Source organism: Ranitomeya variabilis, chromosome 5, assembly GCF_051348905.1.
Source record: "Ranitomeya variabilis isolate aRanVar5 chromosome 5, aRanVar5.hap1, whole genome shotgun sequence".
NCBI classification, from domain to species: domain Eukaryota; kingdom Metazoa; phylum Chordata; class Amphibia; order Anura; family Dendrobatidae; genus Ranitomeya; species Ranitomeya variabilis.
The window spans coordinates 690,294,936-690,318,872 of NC_135236.1; the positions used below are offsets into that span (position 1 = coordinate 690,294,936).

At 43.0% G+C, this 23,937-nt stretch overlaps 1 protein-coding gene across 4 annotated transcripts in view; it reads right to left on the minus strand.

Annotated features, from left to right (window-relative positions):
• Positions 1-23,937, minus strand: part of PTPRO (protein tyrosine phosphatase receptor type O) — a 555,000-nt gene that overhangs the window by 152,997 nt on the left and 378,066 nt on the right. For all 4 annotated transcript variants that reach the window (XR_013215987.1, XM_077267281.1, XM_077267279.1 and 1 more), the window contains one exon: positions 10,791-10,923. Coding sequence is in view for 3 of the 4 variants with exons in the window: in XM_077267281.1 (XP_077123396.1) it covers positions 10,791-10,923 (133 nt within the window). In the remaining variant the exon portion in view is untranslated. The remainder of the gene's footprint in view (positions 1-10,790; positions 10,924-23,937) is intronic.

The window sequence follows — 23,937 nt, forward strand, 5'->3', positions numbered from 1 at the left end:
AGACCTTGTGCCTTTTTCTCGAGGAAGTTTTCGCCTGCTGAGCGGAATTATGATGTTGGCAATCGGGAGTTGTTGGCCATGAAGTGGGCATTTGAGGAGTGGCGTCATTGGCTCGAGGGTGCTAAGCATCGTGTGGTGGTCTTGACTGATCACAAAAATTTGATGTATCTCGAGTCTGCTAAACGCCTGAATCCTAGACAGGCCCGCTGGTCATTGTTTTTCTCCCGTTTTGACTTTGTGGTCTCGTATTTACCAGGTTCAAAGAATGTGAAGGCTGATGCTCTTTCAAGGAGCTTTGTGCCTGACTCTCCGGGAGTCGCAGAACCAGTTGGTATTCTTAAAGAGGGAGTTATCTTGTCAGCCATTTCTCCGGATTTGCGACGTGTGTTGCAGAGATTTCAGGCTGGTAGACCTGACTCTTGTCCACCTGACAGACTGTTTGTTCCTGATAAGTGGACCAGCAGAGTCATTTCCGAGGTTCATTCCTCGGTGTTGGCAGGGCATCCGGGAATTTTTGGCACCAGAGATCTGGTGGCTAGGTCCTTTTGGTGGCCTTCCTTGTCACGGGATGTGCGGTCGTTTGTGCAGTCCTGTGGGACTTGTGCTCGAGCTAAGCCTTGCTGTTCGCGTGCCAGCGGGTTGCTCTTGCCCTTGCCTGTCCCGAAGAGGCCTTGGACACACATTTCCATGGATTTCATTTCAGATCTCCCGGTGTCTCAGGGCATGTCTGTCATCTGGGTGGTATGTGATCGCTTTTCTAAGATGGTCCATTTGGTACCTTTGCCTAAGCTGCCTTCCTCTTCCGATCTGGTTCCTGTGTTCTTTCAGAATGTGGTTCGTTTACACGGCATTCCTGAGAATATTGTGTCTGACAGAGGATCCCAGTTTGTTTCCAGGTTCTGGCGATCCTTTTGTGCTAGGATGGTCATTGATTTGTCGTTTTCGTCTGCCTTTCATCCTCAGACTAATGGACAAACGGAGCGAACTAATCAGACTCTGGAGGCTTATTTGAGGTGTTTTGTTTCTGCGGATCAGGATGATTGGGTGACCTTCTTGCCGTTGGCTGAGTTTGCCCTTAATAATCGGGCTAGTTCCGCTACATTGGTTTCGCCATTTTTCTGCAACTCTGGTTTCCATCCTCGTTTTTCCTCGGGACATGTGGAGCCTTCTGACTGTCCAGGGGTAGATTCTGTGGTGGATAGGTTGCAGCAGATCTGGAATCATGTGGTGGACAACTTGAAGTTGTCACAAGAGAAGGCTCAGCGTTTTGCCAACCGCCGCCGCGGTGTGGGTCCCCGACTTCGTGTTGGGGATTTGGTATGGCTGTCTTCTCGATTTGTTCCTATGAAGGTCTCCTCTCCTAAATTTAAGCCTCACTTCATCGGTCCTTACAAGATATTGGAAATCCTTAATCCTGTGTCCTTTCGCTTGGATCTTCCTGTGTCGTTTGCCATTCACAACGTGTTCCATAGGTCTTTGTTGCGGCGGTACGTTGTACCTGTGGTTCCTTCTGTTGAGCCTCCTGCTCCGGTGTTGGTTGAGGGCGAGTTGGAGTACGTGGTGGAGAAGATCTTGGATTCTCGTCTCTCCAGGCGGAGTCTTCAGTATCTGGTCAAGTGGAAGGGCTATGGTCAGGAGGATAATTCCTGGGTGGTTGCCTCTGATGTGCATGCGGCCGATTTAGTTCGTGCCTTTCACGCTGCTCATCCTGATCGCCCTGGTGGTCTTGGTGAGGGTTCGGTGACCCCTCCTTAAGGGGGGGGTACTGTTGTGAATTACACTTTTTGGCTCCCTCTTGTGGTCACTAGTGGTTTGACTCTGGGATTGTCTTTTTTCTGTTTGGCACTCACCTGGGTCATTAGTCCAGGGGTGTCGCTATATTAACTTCCTGGATCCTTAGTCCAGTGCCTGGCATCGTTGTAATCAGATCCTTCTGTTGCTCCTGTCTGCTGGTCCTGGCTCTTGCAAAATTAAGCTAAGTCTTGCTTCTTTGTTTTTTGAGTTACTTGCTTTGCTACTATTTTTGTCCAGCTTGTACTAAATGTGATTTCTGACCTTGCTGGAAGCTCTAGGGGGCTGGTGTTCTCCCCCCGGCCGTTAGACGGTTCGGGGGTTCTTGAATATCCAGCGTGGATATTTTAATAGGGTTTTTGCTGACCATATAAGTCATCTTACTATATTCTGCTATTAGCTAGTGGGCCTCTCTTTGCTAAATACCTAGCTCATTCTTATGTTTGTCTTTTCCTCTTACCTCACCGTTATTATTTGTTGGGGGCTTGTATCCAACTTTTGGGGTCTTTTCTCTGGAGGCAAGAAAGGTCTTTCTTTTCCCTTCTAGGGTTAGTTAGTTCTCCGGCTGGCGCGAGACGTCTAGAACCAACGTAGGCACGTTCCCCGGCTACTTCTATTTGTGGTGCTAGGATTAGATATATGGTCAGCCCAGTTACCACTGCCCTATGAGCTGTTTTTTTGTGTTTGCAGACTTGGTATTGATTCCTGAGACCCTCTGCCATTGGGGTCATAACACATGTATCTCTGTATACAGGGAGCTCCCCCTAGTGGTGACTGCAGACAGGATCTTATCATGTACCTCTGTATACAGGGAGCTCCCCCTAGTGGTGGCTGCAGACAGGATCTTATCATGTATCTCTGTATACAGGGAGCTCCCCCTAGTGGTGACTGCAGACAGGATCTTATCATGTATCTCTGTATACAGGGAGCTCCCCCTAGTGGTGGCTGCAGACAGGATCTTATCACGTATCTCTGTATACAGGGAGCTCCCCCTAGTGGTGACTGCAGACAGGATCTTATCATGTATCTCTGTATACAGGGAGCTTCCCCTAGTGTAGACTGCAGACAGGATCTTATCATGTATCTCTGTATACAGGGAGCTCCCCCTAGTGGTGGCTGCAGACAGGATCTTATCATGTATCTCTGTATACAGGGAGCTCCCCCTAGTGGTGGCTGCGGACAGAATCTTATCATGTATCTCTGTATACAGGGAGCTCCCCCTAGTGGTGACTGCAGACAGAATCTTATCATGTATCTCTGTATACAGGGAGCTCCCCCTAGTGGTGGCTGCAGACAGGATCTTATCATGTATCTCTGTATACAGGGAGCTCCCCCTAGTGGTGACTGCAGACAGGATCTTATCATGTATCTCTGTATACAGGGAGCTCCCCCTAGTGGTGGCTGCAGACAGGATCTTATCATGTATCTCTGTATACAGGGAGCTCCCCCTAGTGGTGACTGCAGACAGGATCTTATCATGTATCTCTGTATACAGGGAGCTCCCCCTAGTGGTGACTGCAGACAGGATGTTATCATGTATCTCTGTATACAGGGAGCTCCCCCTAGTGGTGGCTGCAGACAGGATCTTATCATATATCTCTGTATACAGGGAGCTCCCCCTAGTGGTGGCTGTAAGCAGCTAACTATTATCATCTAGCTCTGTGTTTAGAGTATTTTGAGTCCTTTGTCAGTAATGTTTATAAATGTCCACAAAAAAATACATTTAATTCTTACATATATAGTACAGACCAAAAGTTTGGACACACCTTCTCATTTAAAGATTTTTCAGTATTTTCACGACTATGAAAATTGTAAATTCACACTGAAGGCATCAAAAGTATGAATTAACACATGTGGAATTATATACTTAACAAAAAAGTGTGAAACAACTGAAATTATGTCTTATATTCTAGGTTCTTCAAAGTAGCCACCTTTTGCTTTGATGACTGCTTTGCACACTCTTGGCATTCTCTTGATGAGCTTCAAGAGGTCACCGGGAATGGTTTTCACTTCACAGGTGTGCCCTGTCAGGTTTAATAAATGGGATTTCTTGCCTTATAAATGGGGTTGGGACCATCAGTTGTGTTGTGCAGAAGTCTGGTGGATACACAGCTGATAATCCTACTGAATAGACTGTTAGAATTTGTATTATGGCAAGAAAAAAGCAGCTAAGTAAAGAAAAACGAGTGGTCATCATTACTTTAAGGAATGGAGGTCAGTCAGTCCGAAAAATTGGGAAAACTTTGAAAGTGTCCCCAAGTGCAGTGGCAAAAACCATCAAGCGCTACAAAGAAACTGGCTCACATGAGGACCGCCCCAGGAAAGGAAGACCAAGAGTCACCTCTGCTTCTGAGGATAAGTTTATCCGATTCACCAGCCTCAGAAATCGCAGGTTAACAGCAGCTCAAATTAGAGACCAGGTCAATGCCACACACAGTTCTAGCAGCAGACACATCTCTACAACAACTGTTAAGAGGAGACTTTGTGCAGCAGGCCTTCATGGTAAAATAGCTGCTAGGAAACCACTGCTAAGGACAGGCAACAAGCAGAAGAGACTTGTTTGGGCTAAAGAACACAAGGAATGGACATTAGACCAGTGGAAATCTGTGCTTTGGTCTGATGAGTCCAAATTTGAGATCTTTGGTTCCAACCACTGTGTCTTTGTACGACACAGAAAAGGTGAACGGATGGACTCTACATGCCTGGTTCCCACCGTGAAGCATGGAGGAGGAGGTGTGATGGTGTGGATTTATTCAAAATTGAAGGCATACTGAACCAGCATGGCTACCACAGCATCTTGCAGCGGCATGCTATTCCATCCGGTTTGCGTTTAGTTGGACCATCATTTATTTTTCAACAGGGCAATGACCCCAAACACACCTCCAGGCTGTGTAAGGGCTATTTGACCAAGAAGGAGAGTGATGGGGTGCTACGCCAGATGACCTGGCCTCCACAGTCACCAGACCTGAACCCAATCGAGATGGTTTGGGGTGAGCTGGACTGCAGAGTGAAGGCAAAAGGGCCAACAAGTGCTAAGCTTCTCTGGGAACTCCTTCAAGATTGTGGGAAGACCATTCCCGGTGACCACCTCTTGAAGCTCATCAAGAGAATGCCAAGAGTGTGCAAAGCAGTCATCAAAGCAAAAGGTGGCTACTTTGAAGAACCTAGAATATAAGACGTAATTTCAGTTGTTTCACACTTTTTTGTTAAGTATATAATTCCACATGTGTTAATTCATAGTTTTGATGTCTTCAGTGTGAATGGACAATTTTCATAGTCATGAAAATACAGAAAAATCTTTAAATCAGAAGGTGTGTCCAAACTTTTGGTCTGTACTGTATAATGGAAATAGAGCGAGTACAAAGGAGAGCAACAAAATTAATAAAGGGGATGGGGGAACTACAATACCCAGAGAGATTAGCAAAATTAGGATTATTTAGTCCAGAAAAAAAAACGACCGAGGGGCGATCTGATAACCATGTATCTATAATGTAACGGTGGGAGCGTCACTCTGTCCGAAGCCTTTATAGACTGTGCAAGCGCGACGCATCGTGCCTGCGCAGTCTGGACCAGAGTGACGCAGCCGAACTTACTTATCCCCCCCCAATATACCAGCCATGGGGGCTCCACACACCCCTGTATCCCCCTAATATACCGGCCATGGGGGCTCCACACACCCCTGTATCCCCCCTAATATACCGGCCATGGGGGCTCCACACACCCCTGTATCCCCCCTAATATACCGGCCATGGGGGCTCCACACACCCCTGTATCCCCCCTAATATACCGGCCATGGGGGCTCCACACACCCCTGTATCCCCCCTAATATACCGGCCATGGGGGCTCCACACACCCCTGTATCCCCCCTAATATACCGGCCATGGGGGCTCCACACACCCCTGTATCCCCCCTAATATACCGGCCATGGGGGCTCCACACACCCCTGTATCCCCCCTAATATACCGGCCATGGGGGCTCCACACACCCCTGTATCCCCCCTAATATACCGGCCATGGGGGCTCCACACACCCCTGTATCCCCCCTAATATACCGGCCATGGGGGCTCCACACACCCCTGTATCCCCCCCTAATATACCGGCCATGGGGGCTCCGTGCTCTGCAGCTCCGGTCAGGGTAGATGTTGAGCCCAGCGGAGCTTCAGGACCTTCGATGATGTCACCAGCATGTGACCAGTGATGTGAGTGGGCGGAGTCAGCCCTCGCTGTGCTGGCTGCAGGGGTGCTGTATCCATTATAGCCAGCCCTGCACTCAGGCAGTAAGTACAGCCACACTCACACACACAGTACAGCCACAAGCACACAGTACAGCCACACGCACACAGTACAGCAGCAGTACAGCCACACTCAGCCGCACTCACACAGTACAGCCACACACACAGTACAGCCGCACTCACGCTGTACATCCACACTCAGCCGCGCTCAGTATAGCCGCACTCAGGCAGCACAGCCGCACTCAGGCAGCACAGCCGGAGAAAGATGGGAGCAACATATGGCAGAATGGAAACAGGAACAGGCAGAATGGGTGCAGCACATTACAACAGAATGGGGGCGCAGGATGGGAGCAGCACATGACAGAATGGGGGCGCAGGATGGGAGCAGCACATGACAGGATGGGGGTGCAGGATGGGAGCAGCACATGACAAGATGGGGGCGCAGGATGGGAGCACATGACAGGATGGAGATTCAGGATGGAGCAGCACATGACAGGATGGGGACACACACGACAGGATGGGGGCGCAGGATGGGAGCAGCACATGACAGGATGGGGCGCAGGATGGGAGCACATGACAGGATGGGGATTCAGGATGGAGCAGCACATGACAGGATGGGGACACACACATGACAGGATGGGGCGCAGGATGGGAGCAGCACATGACAGGATGGGGGCGCAGGATGGGAGCAGCACATGACAAGATGGGGCGCAGGATGGGAGCACATGACAGGATGGGGATTCAGGATGGAGCAGCACATGACAGGATGGGGACACACACATGACAGGATGGGGGCGCAGGATGGGAGAAGCACATGACAGGATGGGGGCGCAGGATGGAGCAGCACACGACAGGATGGGGGCGCAGGATGGAGCAGCACATGACAGGATGGGGGCGCAGGATGGAGCAGCACATGACAGGATGGGGGCGCAGGATGGAGCAGCACATGACAGGATGGGGGCGCAGGATGGAGCAGCACATGACAGAATGGGGGCGCAGGATGGAGCAGCACATGACAGAATGGGGGCACACACATGACAGAATGGGGGCACAGGATGGGAGCAGCACATGACAGAATGGGGGAGCACACGTGATAGGATGGGGGTGCAGGATGGGAGCAGCACATGACAGGATGGGGATTCAGGATGGAGCAGCACATGACAGGATGGGGACACACACATGACAGGATGGGGGTGCAGGATGGGAGCAGCACATGACAGGATGGGGGCGCAGGATGGAGCTGCACATGACAGGATGGGGGCGCAGGATGGAGCAGCACATGAGAGAATGGGGGCGCAGGATGGGAGCAGCACATGACAGGATGGGGGAGCAAGATGGGAGCAGCACATGACAGGATGGGGCGCAGGATGGGAGCACATGACAGGATGGGGATTCAGGATGGAGCAGCACATGACAGGATGGGGACACACACATGACAGGATGGGGGCGCAGGATGGGAGCAGCACATGACAGGATGGGGGCGCAGGATGGAGCAGCACACGACAGGATGGGGGCGCAGGATGGAGCAGCACATGACAGGATGGGGGCGCAGGATGGAGCAGCACATGACAGGATGGGGGCGCAGGATGGAGCTGCACATGACAGGATGGGGGCGCAGGATGGAGCAGCACATGAGAGAATGGGGGCGCAGGATGGGAGCAGCACATGACAGGATGGGGGAGCAAGATGGGAGCAGCACATACCAGGATGGAGACCATATACCAATATAAATGCTCGCCACCCGGACATAGAATGGGTTCAATAGCTTGTAAGTATATAAGGGGACAATACAAATATCTCTCTGAGGATCTGTTTATACCAAGGAAGGTGACAGTCACAAGGGGGCATTCTCTGCGTCTGGAGGAGAGAAGGTTTTTCCTCCGACATAGAAGAGGATTTTTTACCGTTAGGGCAGTGAGAATCTGGAATTGCTGCCTGAGGAGGTGGTGATGGCGAACTCAGTCGAGGGGTTCAGGAGAGGCCTGGATGTCTTCCTGGAGCGTAACAATATTGTATCTTACAGTGATTAGGTTCTTTAGAAGGACGGAGATCTGGGGATTTGTTATGACGGAATATAGGCTGAAATGGATGGACAAAGTTAATAAGACCGAAAAAAGACCTATGTTACTATGTTATTATATTAAATACTAGCTGAAGAGCCCGGCGTTGCCTGGGCATAGTAAATATCTGTGGTTAGTTATAGCACCTCACTTCTCTTATTTTCCCATCACGCCTCTCATTTTCCCCATCACATCTTTCATTTTCCCCCTCACATCTCTCATTTTCTCCCTCACACCTCTCATTTTCCCCCTCACTCCTCTTATTTTCCCCCTCACTCCTCTCATTCCCCCCTAACACTTGTCATTTCGACCTCACATCTGTCATTTTCCGATCACTCCACTATTTTCCCTCACTCCTCTCATTTTGCACTCACACCTTTTCATTTTCACCTCACACCTCTCATTTTCACCTCAGTATATACATGTTTGTCATCTCCCTTATATATAGTATACACCTGTATGTCATCTCCTGTATATAGTATATACCTGTATGTCATCTCCCCTGTATATAGTATATACCTGCTGTGTGTCATGTCCCCTGTATATAGTATATACCTGTATGTCATCTCCTCCTATATATAGTATATACCTGTATGTAATCTCCTCCTGTATATAGTATATACCTGTGTGTCATCTCCTCCTGTATATAGTATATACCTGTATGTCATCTCCTCCTGTATATACTATATACCTGTAGGTAATCTGCTCCTGTATATAGTATATACCTGTGTGTCATCTCCTCCTGTATATAGTATATACCTGTATGTCATCTCCTGCTGTATGTAGTATGTACCTGTATGTCATCTCCTCCTCTATATAGTATATACCTGTGTGTCATCTCTCCTGTATATAGTATATATCTGTGTGTCATCTCCTCCTGTATATAGTATATACCTGTGTGTCATCTCCCCTGTAAATAGTATATACCTGTGTGTCATCTCCTCCTATACATAGCATATACCTGTATGTCATCTCCTCCTGTATATACTATATACCTGTAGGTAATCTGCTCCTGTATATAGTATGTACCTGTATGTCATCTCCTCCTGTATGTAGTATGTACCTGTATGTCATCTCCTCCTCTATATAGTATATACCTGTGTGTCATCTCCCCTGTATATAGTATAGATCTGTGTCATCTCCTGTATATAGTATATATCTGTATGTCATCTCCTCCTGTATTAGCCCTCGTTTACACGTTATTTGGTCAGTATTTTTACCTCAGTATTTGTAAGCTAAATTGGCAGCCTGATAAATCCCCAGCCAACAGTAAGCCCACCCCCTGGCAGTATATATTAGCTCACACATACATAATAGACTGGTCATGTGACTGACAGCTGCCGGATTCCTATATGGTACATTTGTTGCTCTTGTAGTTTGTCTGCTTATTAATCAGATTTTTATTTTTGAAGGATAATACCAGACTTGTGTGTATTTTAGGGCGAGTTTCGTGTGTCAAGTTGTGTGTGTTGAGTTGCGTGTGGCGACATGCATGTAGCGACTTTTGTGAGATGAGTTTTGTGTGGCGACATGCGTGTAGCAACTTTTTGTGTGTCGAGTTGCATGTGACAGGTTAGTGTAGCAAGTTGTGTGCAGCAAGTTTTGCGCATGGCGAGTTTTGCGCGTGGCGAGTTTTATGTGTGGTGCCTTTTGAGTATGTGCAGGTTTTGTGTTAGGCAACTTTTGCATGTGTTGCAACTTTTGTGCATGTGGCAATTTTTCCGCGTGTGCAAGTTTTGCGTGTGGCGAGTTTTCCATGAGGTGAGTTTTGCACGTGTGGCGAGTTTTGCATGTGGAGAGTTTTGGGCGGAGACTTTTGTGTTTCGACTTTTATGTGGCGAGGTTGGTGTGTGTGTGGTGAAATGTGCGCTGAGGGTGGTATATGTGTTCGAGCACGTGGTAGTGTGTGGCGCATTTTGTGTGTGTGTTCATATCCCCGTGGTGGTGTGGTGATTATCCCATGTTGGGGCCCCACCTTAGCAACTGTACAGTATATACTCTTTGGCGCCATCGCTCTAATTCTTTAAGTCCCCCTTGTACACATCTGGCAGCTGCTAATTTTCCTCCAACACTTTTCCCTTCATTTTTTCCACATTATGTAGATAGGGGCAAAATTGTTTGGTGAATTGGAAAGCGCGTGGTTAAAATTTCACCTCACAACATAGCTTTGACGCTCTCGGGGTCCAGACATGTGACTGTGCAAAATTTTGTGCCTGTAGCTGCGATGCCTCCAACACTTTTCCTTTCACTTTTTCCCCATTATGTAGATAGGGGCAAAATTGTTTGGTGAATTGGAAAGCGCAGGGTTAAAATTTCACCTCACAACATAGCCTATGACGCTCTCAGGGTCCAGACGTGTGACTGTGCAAAATTTTGTGGCTGTAGCTGCTACGGTTCAGATGCCAATCCCGGACATACACACATACATACATACATACACACATACACACATTCAGCTTTATATATTAGATTGCGGATAGTAAAATGACAGTGCCGTTAACCGTCTCATTCTCATGCATTCGACTAATATGGAAAATTTTCATTATTATTGGAAGCCAAGGCTAAGTGATAAAACTTGTCTCTGAATCCGTCAGACCCTTGTCGATAAGATGGGGCTCATAGGAATTTGTTATCACAATTCTCACTGTGAGAAAAGTAACAGCTCTGTGATAAAGAGATTGAAGTTGAATCCATGACCGGACACTTACCCAATGTGGAGACCACGATGTAGGTGGGAATACTTGGACTACGATGGCTGACCGCACTGAGGCTGCAGTTGTATGATGTCCCCGGTTGAAGACTGGATATTGTTACCACATGTGAAAAGACAGTCACCGGCTCCTGGGAACATGATGACACAAAAGAATATTCTACAGGTGGTACAATGTGAAGTAGAAAACCTAAGTGGTACGGTGTATTCTAGGTTATATACAGTGTACGGTACATTCTAGGTTATATACAGAGTATTGTAGGTTATATACAGTGTACGGTGTATTCTAGGTTATATACAGGGTACGGTGTATTCTAGGTTATATACAGTGTACGGTACATTCTAGGTTATATACAGAGTATTCTAGGTTATATACAGTGTACGGTGTATTCTAGGTTATATACAGTGTACGGTACATTCTAGGTTATATACAGAGTATTGTAGGTTATATACAGTGTACGGTACATTCTAGGTTATATACAGAGTATTGTAGGTTATATACAGTGTACGGTGTATTCTAGGTTATATACAGGGTACGGTGTATTCTAGGTTATATACAGTGTACGGTACATTCTAGGTTATATACAGAGTATTCTAGGTTATATACAGTGTACGGTGTATTCTAGGTTATATACAGTGTACGGTACATTCTAGGTTATATACAGAGTATTCTAGGTTATATACAGTGTACGGTACATTCTAGGTTATATACAGAGTATTCTAGGTTATATACAGTGTACGGTGTATTCTAGGTTACATACAGGGTACGGTATATTCTAGGTTATATACAGGGTATGGTGTATTCTAGGTTATATACAGGGTACGGTGTATTCTTGGTTACATACAGGGTACGGTGTATTCTAGGTTATATACAGTGTACGGTATATTCTAGGTTATATACAGAGTACGGTGTATTCTAGGTTACATACATAGTACGGTGTATTCTAGGTTACATACAGGGTACGGTGTATTCTAGGTTATATACAGGGTACGGTGTATTCTAGGTTATATACAGGGTACGGTGTATTCTATGTTATATAAAGGGTACGGTGTATTCTAGGTTATATACAGTGTACGGTATATTCTAGGTTATATACAGAGTATTCTAGGTTACATACAGGGTACGGTGTATTCTCGGTTACATACATAGTACGGTGCATTCTAGGTTACATACAGGGTACGGTGTATTCTAGGTTATATACAGGGTACGGTGTATTCTAGGTTACATACAGGGTACGGTGTATTCTAGGTTACATACAGGGTACGGTGTATGCTAGGTTACATACAGGGTACGGTGTATTCTAGGTTACATACATAGTACAGTGTATTCTAGGTTACATACAGGGTACGGTGTATTCTAGGTTACATACAGGGTATGGTGTATTCTAGTTTATATACATAGTACGGTGTATTCTAGGTTATATACATAGTACGGTGTATTCTAGGTTATATACAGGGTACGGTGTATTCTAGGTTACATACATAGTACAGTGTATTCTAGGTTACATACAGGGTACGGTGTATTCTAGGTTACATACAGGGTACGGTGTATTCTAGGTTATATACATAGTACGGTGTATTCTAGGTTACATACAGTGTACGGTGTATTCTAGGTTACATACAGTGTACGGTGTATTCTAGGTTACATACAGGGTACGGTGTATTCTAGGTTATATACAGGGTACGGTGTATTCTAGGTTACGTACAGGGTACGGTGTATTCTAGGTTACATACATAGTACAGTGTATTCTAGGTTACATACAGGGTACGGTGTATTCTAGGTTATATACAGGGTACGGTGTATTCTAGGTTATATGCAGGGTACGGTGTATTCTAGGTTACATACAGGGTACGGTGTATTCTAGGTTACATACAGGGTACGGTGTATTCTAGGTTATATACAGGGTACGGTGTATTCTATGTTATATAAAGGGTACGGTGTATTCTAGGTTATATACATAGTACGGTGTATTCTAGGTTACATACAGGGTACGGTGTATTCTAGGTTACATACAGGGTACGGTGTATTCTAGGTTATATACATAGTACGGTGTATTCTAGGTTACATACAGGGTACGGTGTATTCTAGGTTACATACAGGGTACGGTGTATTCTAGGTTATATACAGGGTACGGTGTATTCTTGGTTACATACAGTGTACGGTGTATTCTAGGTTACATACAGGGTACGGTGTATTCTAGGTTATATCAAGGGTACGGTGTATTCTAGGTTATATACATAGTACGGTGTATTCTAGGTTATATACAGGGTACGGTGTGTTCTAGGTTACATACATAGTACGGTGTATTCTAGGTTATATACAGGGTACGGTGTGTTCTAGGTTACATACATAGTACGGTGTATTCTAGGTTATATACAGGGTACAGTGTATTCTAGGTTATATACATAATACGGTGTATTCTAGGTTACATACAGGGTACGGTGTATTCTAGGTTATATACAGGGTACAGTGTATTCTAGGTTACATACAGGGTACGGTGTATTCTAGGTTACATACATAGTACGGTGTATTCTAGGTTACATACAGTGTACGGTGTATTCTATGTTATATAAAGGGTACGGTGTATTCTAGGTTATATACATAGTACGGTGTATTCTAGGTTACATACAGGGTACGGTGTATTCTAGGTTACATACAGGGTACGGTGTATTCTAGGTTATATCAAGGGTACGGTGTATTCTAGGTTATATACATAGTACGGTGTATTCTAGGTTATATACAGGGTACGGTGTATTCTAGGTTATATACAGGGTATGGTGTATTCTAGGTTACATACATAGTACGGTGTATTCTAGGTTACATACAGTGTACGGTGTATTCTATGTTATATAAAGGGTACGGTGTATTCTAGGTTATATACATAGTACGGTGTATTCTAGGTTACATACAGGGTACGGTGTATTCTAGGTTACATACAGTGTACGGTGTATTCTAGGTTACATACAGGGTACGGTGTATTCTAGGTTACATACAGGGTACGGTGTATTCTAGGTTACATACAGTGTACGGTGTATTCTAGATTACATAAAGGGTACGGTGTATTCTTGCTTACATACAGGGTACGGTGTATTCTAGGTTATATACAGGGTACGGTGTGTTCTAGGTTACATACAGGGTACGGTGTATTCTAGGTTACATACAGGGTATGGTGTATTCTAGGTTACATACAGGGTACGGTGTATTCTAGGTTACATACAGGGTACGGTGTATTCTAGGTTACATACATAGTACGGTGTATTCTAGGTTACATACAGGGTACGGTGTATTCTAGGTTATATACAGGGTACGGTGTATTCTAGGTTATATACATAGTACGGTGTATTCTAGGTTACATACAGGGTACGGTGTATTCTAGGTTACATACAGGGTACGGTGTATTCTAGGTTATTTACAGGGTACGGTGTATTCTAGGTTACATACAGGGTACGGTGTATTCTAGGTTACATACAGGGTACGGTGTATTCTAGGTTACATACAGGGTACGGTGTATTCTAGGTTATATACATAGTACGGTGTATTCTAGGTTACATACAGGGTACGGTGTATTCTAGGTTATATACAGGGTACGGTGTATTCTAGGTTACATACAGGGTACGGTGTATTCTAGGATATATACATAGTACGGTGTATTCTAGGTTACATACAGGGTACGGTGTATTCTAGGTTACATACAGGGTACGGTGTATTCTAGGTTACATACAGGGTACGGTGTATTCTAGGTTACATACAGGGTACGGTGTATTCTAGGTTACATACAGGGTACGGTGTATTCTAGGTTATATACATAGTACGGTGTATTCTAGGTTACATACAGGGTACGGTGTATTCTAGGTTATATACAGGGTACGGTGTATTCTAGGTTACATACAGGGTACGGTGTATTCTAGGTTACATACAGGGTACGGTGTATTCTAGATTACATAAAGGGTACGGTGTATTCTTGCTTACATACAGGGTACGGTGTATTCTAGGTTATATACAGGGTACGGTGTGTTCTAGGTTACATACAGGGTACGGTGTATTCTAGGTTACATACAGGGTATGGTGTATTCTAGGTTACATACAGGGTACGGTGTATTCTAGGTTACATACAGGGTACGGTGTATTCTAGGTTACATACATAGTACGGTGTATTCTAGGTTACATACAGGGTACGGTGTATTCTAGGTTATATACAGGGTACGGTGTATTCTAGGTTATATACATAGTACGGTGTATTCTAGGTTACATACAGGGTACGGTGTATTCTAGGTTATTTACAGGGTACGGTGTATTCTAGGTTACATACAGGGTACGGTGTATTCTAGGTTATATCAAGGGTACGGTGTATTCTAGGTTATATACATAGTACGGTGTATTCTAGGTTACATACAGGGTACGGTGTATTCTAGGTTATATACAGGGTACGGTGTATTCTAGATTACATAAAGGGTACGGTGTATTCTTGCTTACATACAGGGTACGGTGTATTCTAGGTTATATACAGGGTACGGTGTGTTCTAGGTTACATACAGGGTACGGTGTATTCTAGGTTACATACAGGGTATGGTGTATTCTAGGTTACATACAGGGTACGGTGTATTCTAGGTTACATACAGGGTACGGTGTATTCTAGGTTACATACATAGTACGGTGTATTCTAGGTTACATACAGGGTACGGTGTATTCTAGGTTACATACAGTGTACGGTGTATTCTAGATTACATAAAGGGTACGGTGTATTCTTGCTTACATACAGGGTACGGTGTATTCTAGGTTATATACAGGGTACGGTGTATTCTAGGTTACATACATAGTACGGTGTATTCTAGGTTATATACAGGGTACGGTATATTCTTGGTTACATACAGGGTACGGTGTATTCTAGGTTATTTACAGGGTACGGTGTATTCTAGGTTACATACAGGGTACGGTGTATTCTAGGTTATATCAAGGGTACGGTGTATTCTAGGTTATATACAGTGTACGGTGTATTCTAGGTTACATACAGGGTACGGTGTATTCTAGGTTATATACAGGGTACGGTGTATTCTAGATTACATAAAGGGTACGGTGTATTCTTGCTTACATACAGGGTACGGTGTATTCTAGGTTATATACAGGGTACGGTGTGTTCTAGGTTACATACAGGGTACGGTGTATTCTAGGTTACATACAGGGTATGGTGTATTCTAGGTTACATACAGGGTACGGTGTATTCTAGGTTACATACAGGGTACGGTGTATTCTAGGTTACATACATAGTACGGTGTATTCTAGGTTACATACAGGGTACGGTGTATTCTAGGTTATATACAGGGTACGGTGTATTCTAGGTTATATACATAGTACGGTGTATTCTAGGTTACATACAGGGTACGGTGAATTCTAGGTTACATACAGGGTACGGTGTATTCTAGGTTATTTACAGGGTACGGTGTATTCAAGGTTACATACAGGGTACGGTGTATTCTAGGTCATATCAAGGGTACGGTGTATTCTAGGTTATATACATAGTATGGTGTATTCTAGGTTACATACAGGGTACGGTGTATTCTAGGTTATATACAGTGTACGGTGTATTCTAGATTACATAAAGGGTACGGTGTATTCTTGCTTACATACAGGGTACGGTGTATTCTAGGTTATATACATGGTACGGTGTATTCTAGGTTATATACAGGGTACGGTGTATTCTAGGTTATATACAGGGTACGGTGTATTCTAGGTTACATACATAGTACGGTGTATTCTAGGTTATATACAGGGTACGGTATATTCTTGGTTACATACAGGGTACGGTGTATTCTAGGTTATTTACAGGGTACGGTGTATTCTAGGTTACATACAGGGTACGGTGTATTCTAGGTTATATCAAGGGTACGGTGTATTCTAGGTTATATACAGTGTACGGTGTATTCTAGGTTACATACAGGGTACGGTGTATTCTAGGTTATTTACAGGGTACGGTGTATTCTAGGTTACATACAGGGTACGGTGTATTCTAGGTTATATCAAGGGTACGGTGTATTCTAGGTTATATACATAGTACGGTGTATTCTAGGTTACATACAGGGTACGGTGTATTCTAGGTTATATACAGGGTACGGTGTATTCTAGATTACATAAAGGGTACGGTGTATTCTTGCTTACATACAGGGTACGGTGTATTCTAGGTTATATACAGGGTACGGTGTGTTCTAGGTTACATACAGGGTACGGTGTATTCTAGGTTACATACAGGGTATGGTGTATTCTAGGTTACATACAGGGTACGGTGTATTCTAGGTTATATACAGGGTACGGTGTATTCTAGGTTACATACATAGTACGGTGTATTCTAGGTTACATACAGGGTACGGTGTATTCTAGGTTACATACAGTGTACGGTGTATTCTAGATTACATAAAGGGTACGGTGTATTCTAGGTTACATACAGGGTACGGTGCATTCTAGGTTACATACAGGGTACGGTGTATTCTAGGTTACATACAGGGTATGGTGTATTCTAGGTTACATACATAGTACGGTGTATTCTAGGTTATATACAGGGTACGGTATATTCTTGGTTACATACAGGGTATGGTGTATTCTAGGTTACATACAGGGTACGGTGTATTCTAGGTTACATACAGGGTACGGTGTATTCTAGGTTATATACAGGGTACGGTGTATTCTAGGTTACATACAGGGTACGGTGTATTCTAGGTTACATACAGGGTACGGTGTATTCTAGGTTATATACAGGGTACGGTGTATTCTAGGTTATATACAGGGTACGGTGTATTCTAGGTTACATACAGGGTATGGTGTATTCTAGGTTACATACAGGGTACGGTGTATTCTTGGTTACATACAGGGTACGGTGTATTCTTGGTTATATACAGGGTACGGTGTATTCTTGGTTACATACAGGGTACGGTGTATTCTAGGTTATATACAGAGTACGGTGTATTCTAGGTTATATACATAGTACGGTGTATTCTAGGTTACATACAGGGTACGGTGTATTCTAGGTTATATACAGGGTACGGTGTATTCTAGGTTACATACAGTGTACAGTGTATTCTAGGTTATGTACATAGTACGGTGTATTCTAGGTTATATACAGGGTACGGTGTATTCTAGGTTATATACAGTGTACAGTGTATTCTAGGTTATGTACATAGTACGGTGTATTCTAGGTTATATACAGGGTACGGTGTATTCTAGGTTATATACAGAGTACGGTGTATTCTAGGTTATATACATAGTACGGTGTATTCTAGGTTACATACAGGGTACGGTGTATTCTAGGTTATATACAGGGTACGGTGTATTCTAGGTTATATAAAGGGTACGGTGTATTCTAGGTTATATACATAGTACGGTGTATTCTAGGTTACATACAGGGTACGGTGTATTCTAGGTTATATACAGGGTACGGTGTATTCTAGGTTATATACAGTGTACAGTGTATTCTAGGTTATGTACAGGGTACGGTGTATTCTAGGTTACATACAGGGTACGGTGTATTCTAGGTTACATACAGGGTACGGTGTATTCTAGGTTATATACAGGGTACGGTGTATTCTAGGTTATATACATAGTACGGTGTATTCTAGGTTACATACAGGGTACGGTGTATTCTAGGTTACATACAGGGTATGGTGTATTCTAGGTTACATACAGGGTACGGTGTATTCTAGGTTACATACAGGGTACGGTGTATTCTAGGTTATATACAGGGTACGGTGTATTCTAGGTTACATACAGGGTACGGTGTATTCTAGGTTATATAAAGGGTACGGTGTATTCTAGGTTATATACAGGGTACGGTGTATTCTAGGTTATATACAGTGTACGGTATATTCTAGGTTACATACATAGTACGGTGTATTCTAGGTTATATACATAGTACGGTGTATTCTAGGTTACATACAGGGTACGGTGTATTCTAGGTTACATACATAGTACGGTGTATTCTAGGTTACATACATAGTACGGTGTATTCTAGGTTATATACAGGGTACGGTGTATTCTAGGTTACATACATAGTACGGTGTATTCTAGGTTATATACAGGGTACGGTGTATTCTAGGTTACATACATAGTACGGTGTATTCTAGGTTACATACAGTGTACGGTGTATTCTAGGTTATATACAGGGTACGGTGTATTCTAGGTTATATACAGTGTATGGTGTATTCTAGGTTACATACATAGTACGGTGTATTCTAGGTTACATACAGGGTACGGTGTATTCTAGGTTATATACATAGTACGGTGTATTCTAGGTTACATACAGGGTACGGTGTATTCTAGGTTACATACAGGGTACGGTGTATTCTAGGTTATATACAGGGTACGGTGTATTCTAGGTTACATACAGGGTACGGTGTATTCTAGGTTATATACAGGGTACGGTGTATTCTAGGTTATATACATAGTACGGTGTATTCTAGGTTATATACAGGGTACGGTGTATTCTAGGTTATATACAGGGTACGGTGTATTCTAGGTTATATACATAGTACGGTGTATTCTAGGTTACATACATAGTACGGTGTATTCTAGGTTATATACAGGGTACGGTATATTCTTGGTTACATACAGGGTATGGTGTATTCTAGGTTATATACAGTGTACGGTGTATTCTAGGTTATATACAGAGTACGGTGTATTCTTGGTTACATACAGGGTACGGTGTATTCTAGGTTACATACAGGGTACGGTGTATTCTAGGTTATATACAGGGTACGGTGTATTCTAGGTTATATACATAGTACGGTGTATTCTAGGTTATATACAGGGTACGGTGTATTCTAGGTTACATACAGGGTACGGTGTATTCTAGGTTATATACAGGGTACGGTGTATTCTAGGTTATATACAGGGTACGGTGTATTCTAGGTTACATACATAGTACAGTGTATTCTAGGTTACATACAGGGTACGGTGTATTCTAGGTTATATACATAGTACGGTGTATTCTAGGTTACATACAGGGTACGGTGTATTCTAGGTTATATACATAGTACGGTGTATTCTAGGTTACATACAGTGTACGGTATATTCTAGGTTATATACAGTGTACGGTGTATTCTAGGTTACATACAGGGTACGGTGTATTCTAGGTTATATACATAGTACGGTGTATTCTAGGTTACACACAGGGTACGGTGTATTCTAGGTTATATACAGGGTACGGTGTATTCTAGGTTACATACAGGGTACGGTGTATTCTAGGTTATATACAGGGTACGGTGTATTCTAGGTTATATACATAGTACGGTGTATTCTAGGTTACATACAGGGTACGGTGTATTCTAGGTTACATACAGGGTACGGTGTATTCTAGGTTATATACAGGGTACGGTGTATTCTAGGTTATATACAGGGTACGGTGTATTCTAGGTTATATACATAGTACGGTGTATTCTAGGTTACATACAGGGGACGGTGTATTCTAGGTTACATACAGGGTACGGTGTATTCTAGGTTATATACAGTGTACGGTGTATTCTAGGTTATATACAGTGTACGGTGTATTCTTGGTTACATACAGGGTACGGTGTATTCTAGGTTATATACAGGGTACGGTGTATTCTTGGTTACATACAGGGTACGGTGTATTCTAGGTTATATACATAGTACGGTGTATTCTAGGTTACATACAGGGTACGGTGTATTCTAGGTTACATACAGGGTACGGTGTATTCTAGGTTATATACAGTGTACGGTGTATTCTAGGTTATATACATAGTACGGTGTATTCTTGGTTACATACAGGGTACGGTGTGTTCTAGGTTATATACAGGGTACGGTGTATTCTTGGTTACATACAGGGTACGGTGTATTCTAGGTTATATACATAGTACGGTGTATTCTAGGTTACATACAGGGTACGGTGTATTCTAGGTTACATACAGGGTACGGTGTATTCTAGGTTATATACAGGGTACGGTGTATTCTAGGTTATATACAGGGTACGGTGTATTCTAGGTTATATACATAGTACGGTGTATTCTAGGTTACATACAGGGTACGGTGTATTCTTGGTTACATACAGGGTACGGTGTATTCTTGGTTACATACTGGGTACGGTGTATTCTAGGTTATATACAGGGTACGATGTATTCTAGGTTATATACATAGTACGGTGTATTCTAGGTTATATACAGGGTACGGTGTATTCTAGGTTACATACAGGGTATGGTGTATTCTAGGTTATATACAGGGTACGGTGTATTCTAGGTTACATACATAGTACGGTGTATTCTAGGTTATATACATAGTACGGTGTATTCTAGGTTACATACATAGTACGGTGTATTCTAGGTTACATACAGAGTACGGTGTATTCCAGGTTATATACAGGGTACGGTGTTTTCTAGGTTATATACATAGTACAGTGTATTCTAGGTTATATACATAGTACGGTGTATTCTAGGTTATATACATAGTACGGTGTATTCTAGGTTATATACATAGTACGGTGTATTCTAGGTTATATACATAGTACGGTGTATTCTATGTTACATACAGGGTACGGTGTATTCTTGGTTACATACAGAGTACGGTGTATTCTAGGTTATATACAGGGTACGGTGTATTCTAGGTTATATACAGAGTACGGTGTATTCTAGGTTATATACAGGGTACGGTGTATTCTAGGTTACATACAGAGTACGGTGTATTCTAGGTTATATACATAGTACGGTGTATTCTAGGTTATATACATAGTACGGTGTATTCTAGGTTACATACAGGGTACGGTGTATTCTTGGTTACATACAGAGTACGGTGTATTCTAGGTTATATACAGGGTACGGTGTATTCTAGGTTATATACAGAGTACGGTGTATTCTAGGTTACATACAGGGTACGGTGTATTCTAGGTTATATACATAGTACGGTGTATTCTAGGTTATATACATAGTACGGTGTATTCTAGGTTACATACAGGGTACGGTGTATTCTAGGTTATATACAGGGTACGGTGTATTCTAGGTTACATACAGAGTACGGTGTATTCTAGGTTATATACATAGTACGGTGTATTCTAGGTTATATACATAGTACGGTGTATTCTAGGTTACATACAGGGTACGGTGTATTCTTGGTTACATACAGAGTACGGTGTATTCTAGGTTATATACAGGGTACGGTGTATTCTAGGTTATATACAGAGTACGGTGTATTCTAGGTTATATACAGGGTACGGTGTATTCTAGGTTACATACAGGGTACGGTGTATTCTAGGTTATATACAGGGTACGGTGTATTCTAGGTTATATACATAGTACAGTGTATTCTAGGTTATATACATAGTACGGTGTATTCTAGGTTATATACATAGTACGGTGTATTCTAGGTTATATACAGGGTACGGTGTATTCTAGGTTATATACAGGGTACGGTGTATTCTAGGTTATATACAGGGTACGGTGTATTCCAGGTTATATACAGGGTACGGTGTATTCTAGGTTACATACAGAGTACGGTGTATTCTAGGTTATATACATAGTACGGTGTATTCTAGGTTATATACATAGTACGGTGTATTCTAGGTTACATACAGGGTACGGTGTATTCTTGGTTACATACAGAGTACGGTGTATTCTAGGTTACATACAGGGTACGGTGTATTCTAGGTTACATACATAGTACAGTGTATTATAGGTTATATACATAGTACGGTGTATTCTAGGATACATACAGGGTACGGTGTATTCTAGGTTATATACAGGGTACGGTGTATTCTAGGTTATATACAGGGTACGGTGTATTCTAGGTTACATACAGGGTATGGTGTATTCTAGGTTATATACAGGGTACGGTGTATTCTAGGTTATATACAGGGTACGGTGTATTCTAGGTTACATACAGGGTACGGTGTATTCTAGGTTATATACAGGGTACGGTGTATTCTAGGTTATATACAGGGTACGGTGTATTCTAGGTTATATACAGGGTACGGTGTATTCTAGGTTACATACAGGGTACGGTGTATTCTAGGTTATATACAGGGTACGGTGTATTCTAGGTTACATACAGGGTACGGTGTATTCTAGGTTATATACATAGTACGGTGTATTCTAGGTTATATACATAGTACGGTGTATTCTAGGTTATATACATAGTACGGTGTATTCTAGGTTATATACATAGTACGGTGTATTCTAGGTTATATACATAGTACGGTGTATTCTAGGTTATATACATAGTACGGTGTATTCTAGGTTACATGCAGGGTACGGTGTATTCTAGGTTATATACAGGGTACGGTGTATTCTAGGTTACATACAGGGTATGGTGTATTCTAGGTTATATACAGGGTACGGTGTATTCTAGGTTACATACATAGTACGGTGTATTCTAGGTTATATACATAGTACGGTGTATTCTAGGTTACATACATAGTACGGTGTATTCTAGGTTACATACAGAGTACGGTGTATTCCAGGTTATATACAGGGTACGGTGTATTCTAGGTTATATACATAGTACAGTGTATTCTAGGTTATATACATAGTACGGTGTATTCTAGGTTATATACATAGTACGGTGTATTCTAGGTTATATACAGGGTACGGTGTATTCTAGGTTATATACAGGGTACGGTGTATTCTAGGTTACATACAGGGTACGGTGTATTCCAGGTTATATACATAGTACGGTGTATTCTAGGTTACATACATAGTACGGTGTATTCTAGGTTATATACAGGGTACGGTGTATTCTAGGTTATATACAGGGTACGGTGTATTCTAGGTTACATACAGGGTACGGTGTATTCTAGGTTATATACAGGGTACGGTGTATTCTAGGTTACATACATAGTACAGTGTATTCTAGGTTACATACAGGGTACGGTGTATTCTAGGTTACATACAGTGTACGGTGTATTCTAGGTTATATACATAGTACGGTGTATTCTAGGTTATATACATAGTACGGTGTATTCTAGGTTACATACAGGGTACGGTGTATTCTTGGTTACATACAGAGTACGGTGTATTCTAGGTTACATACAGGGTACGGTGTATTCTAGGTTATATACAGGGTACGGTGTATTCTAGGTTACATACAGGGTACGGTGTATTCTAGGTTATATACAGGGTACGGTGTATTCCAGGTTATATACAGGGTACGGTGTATT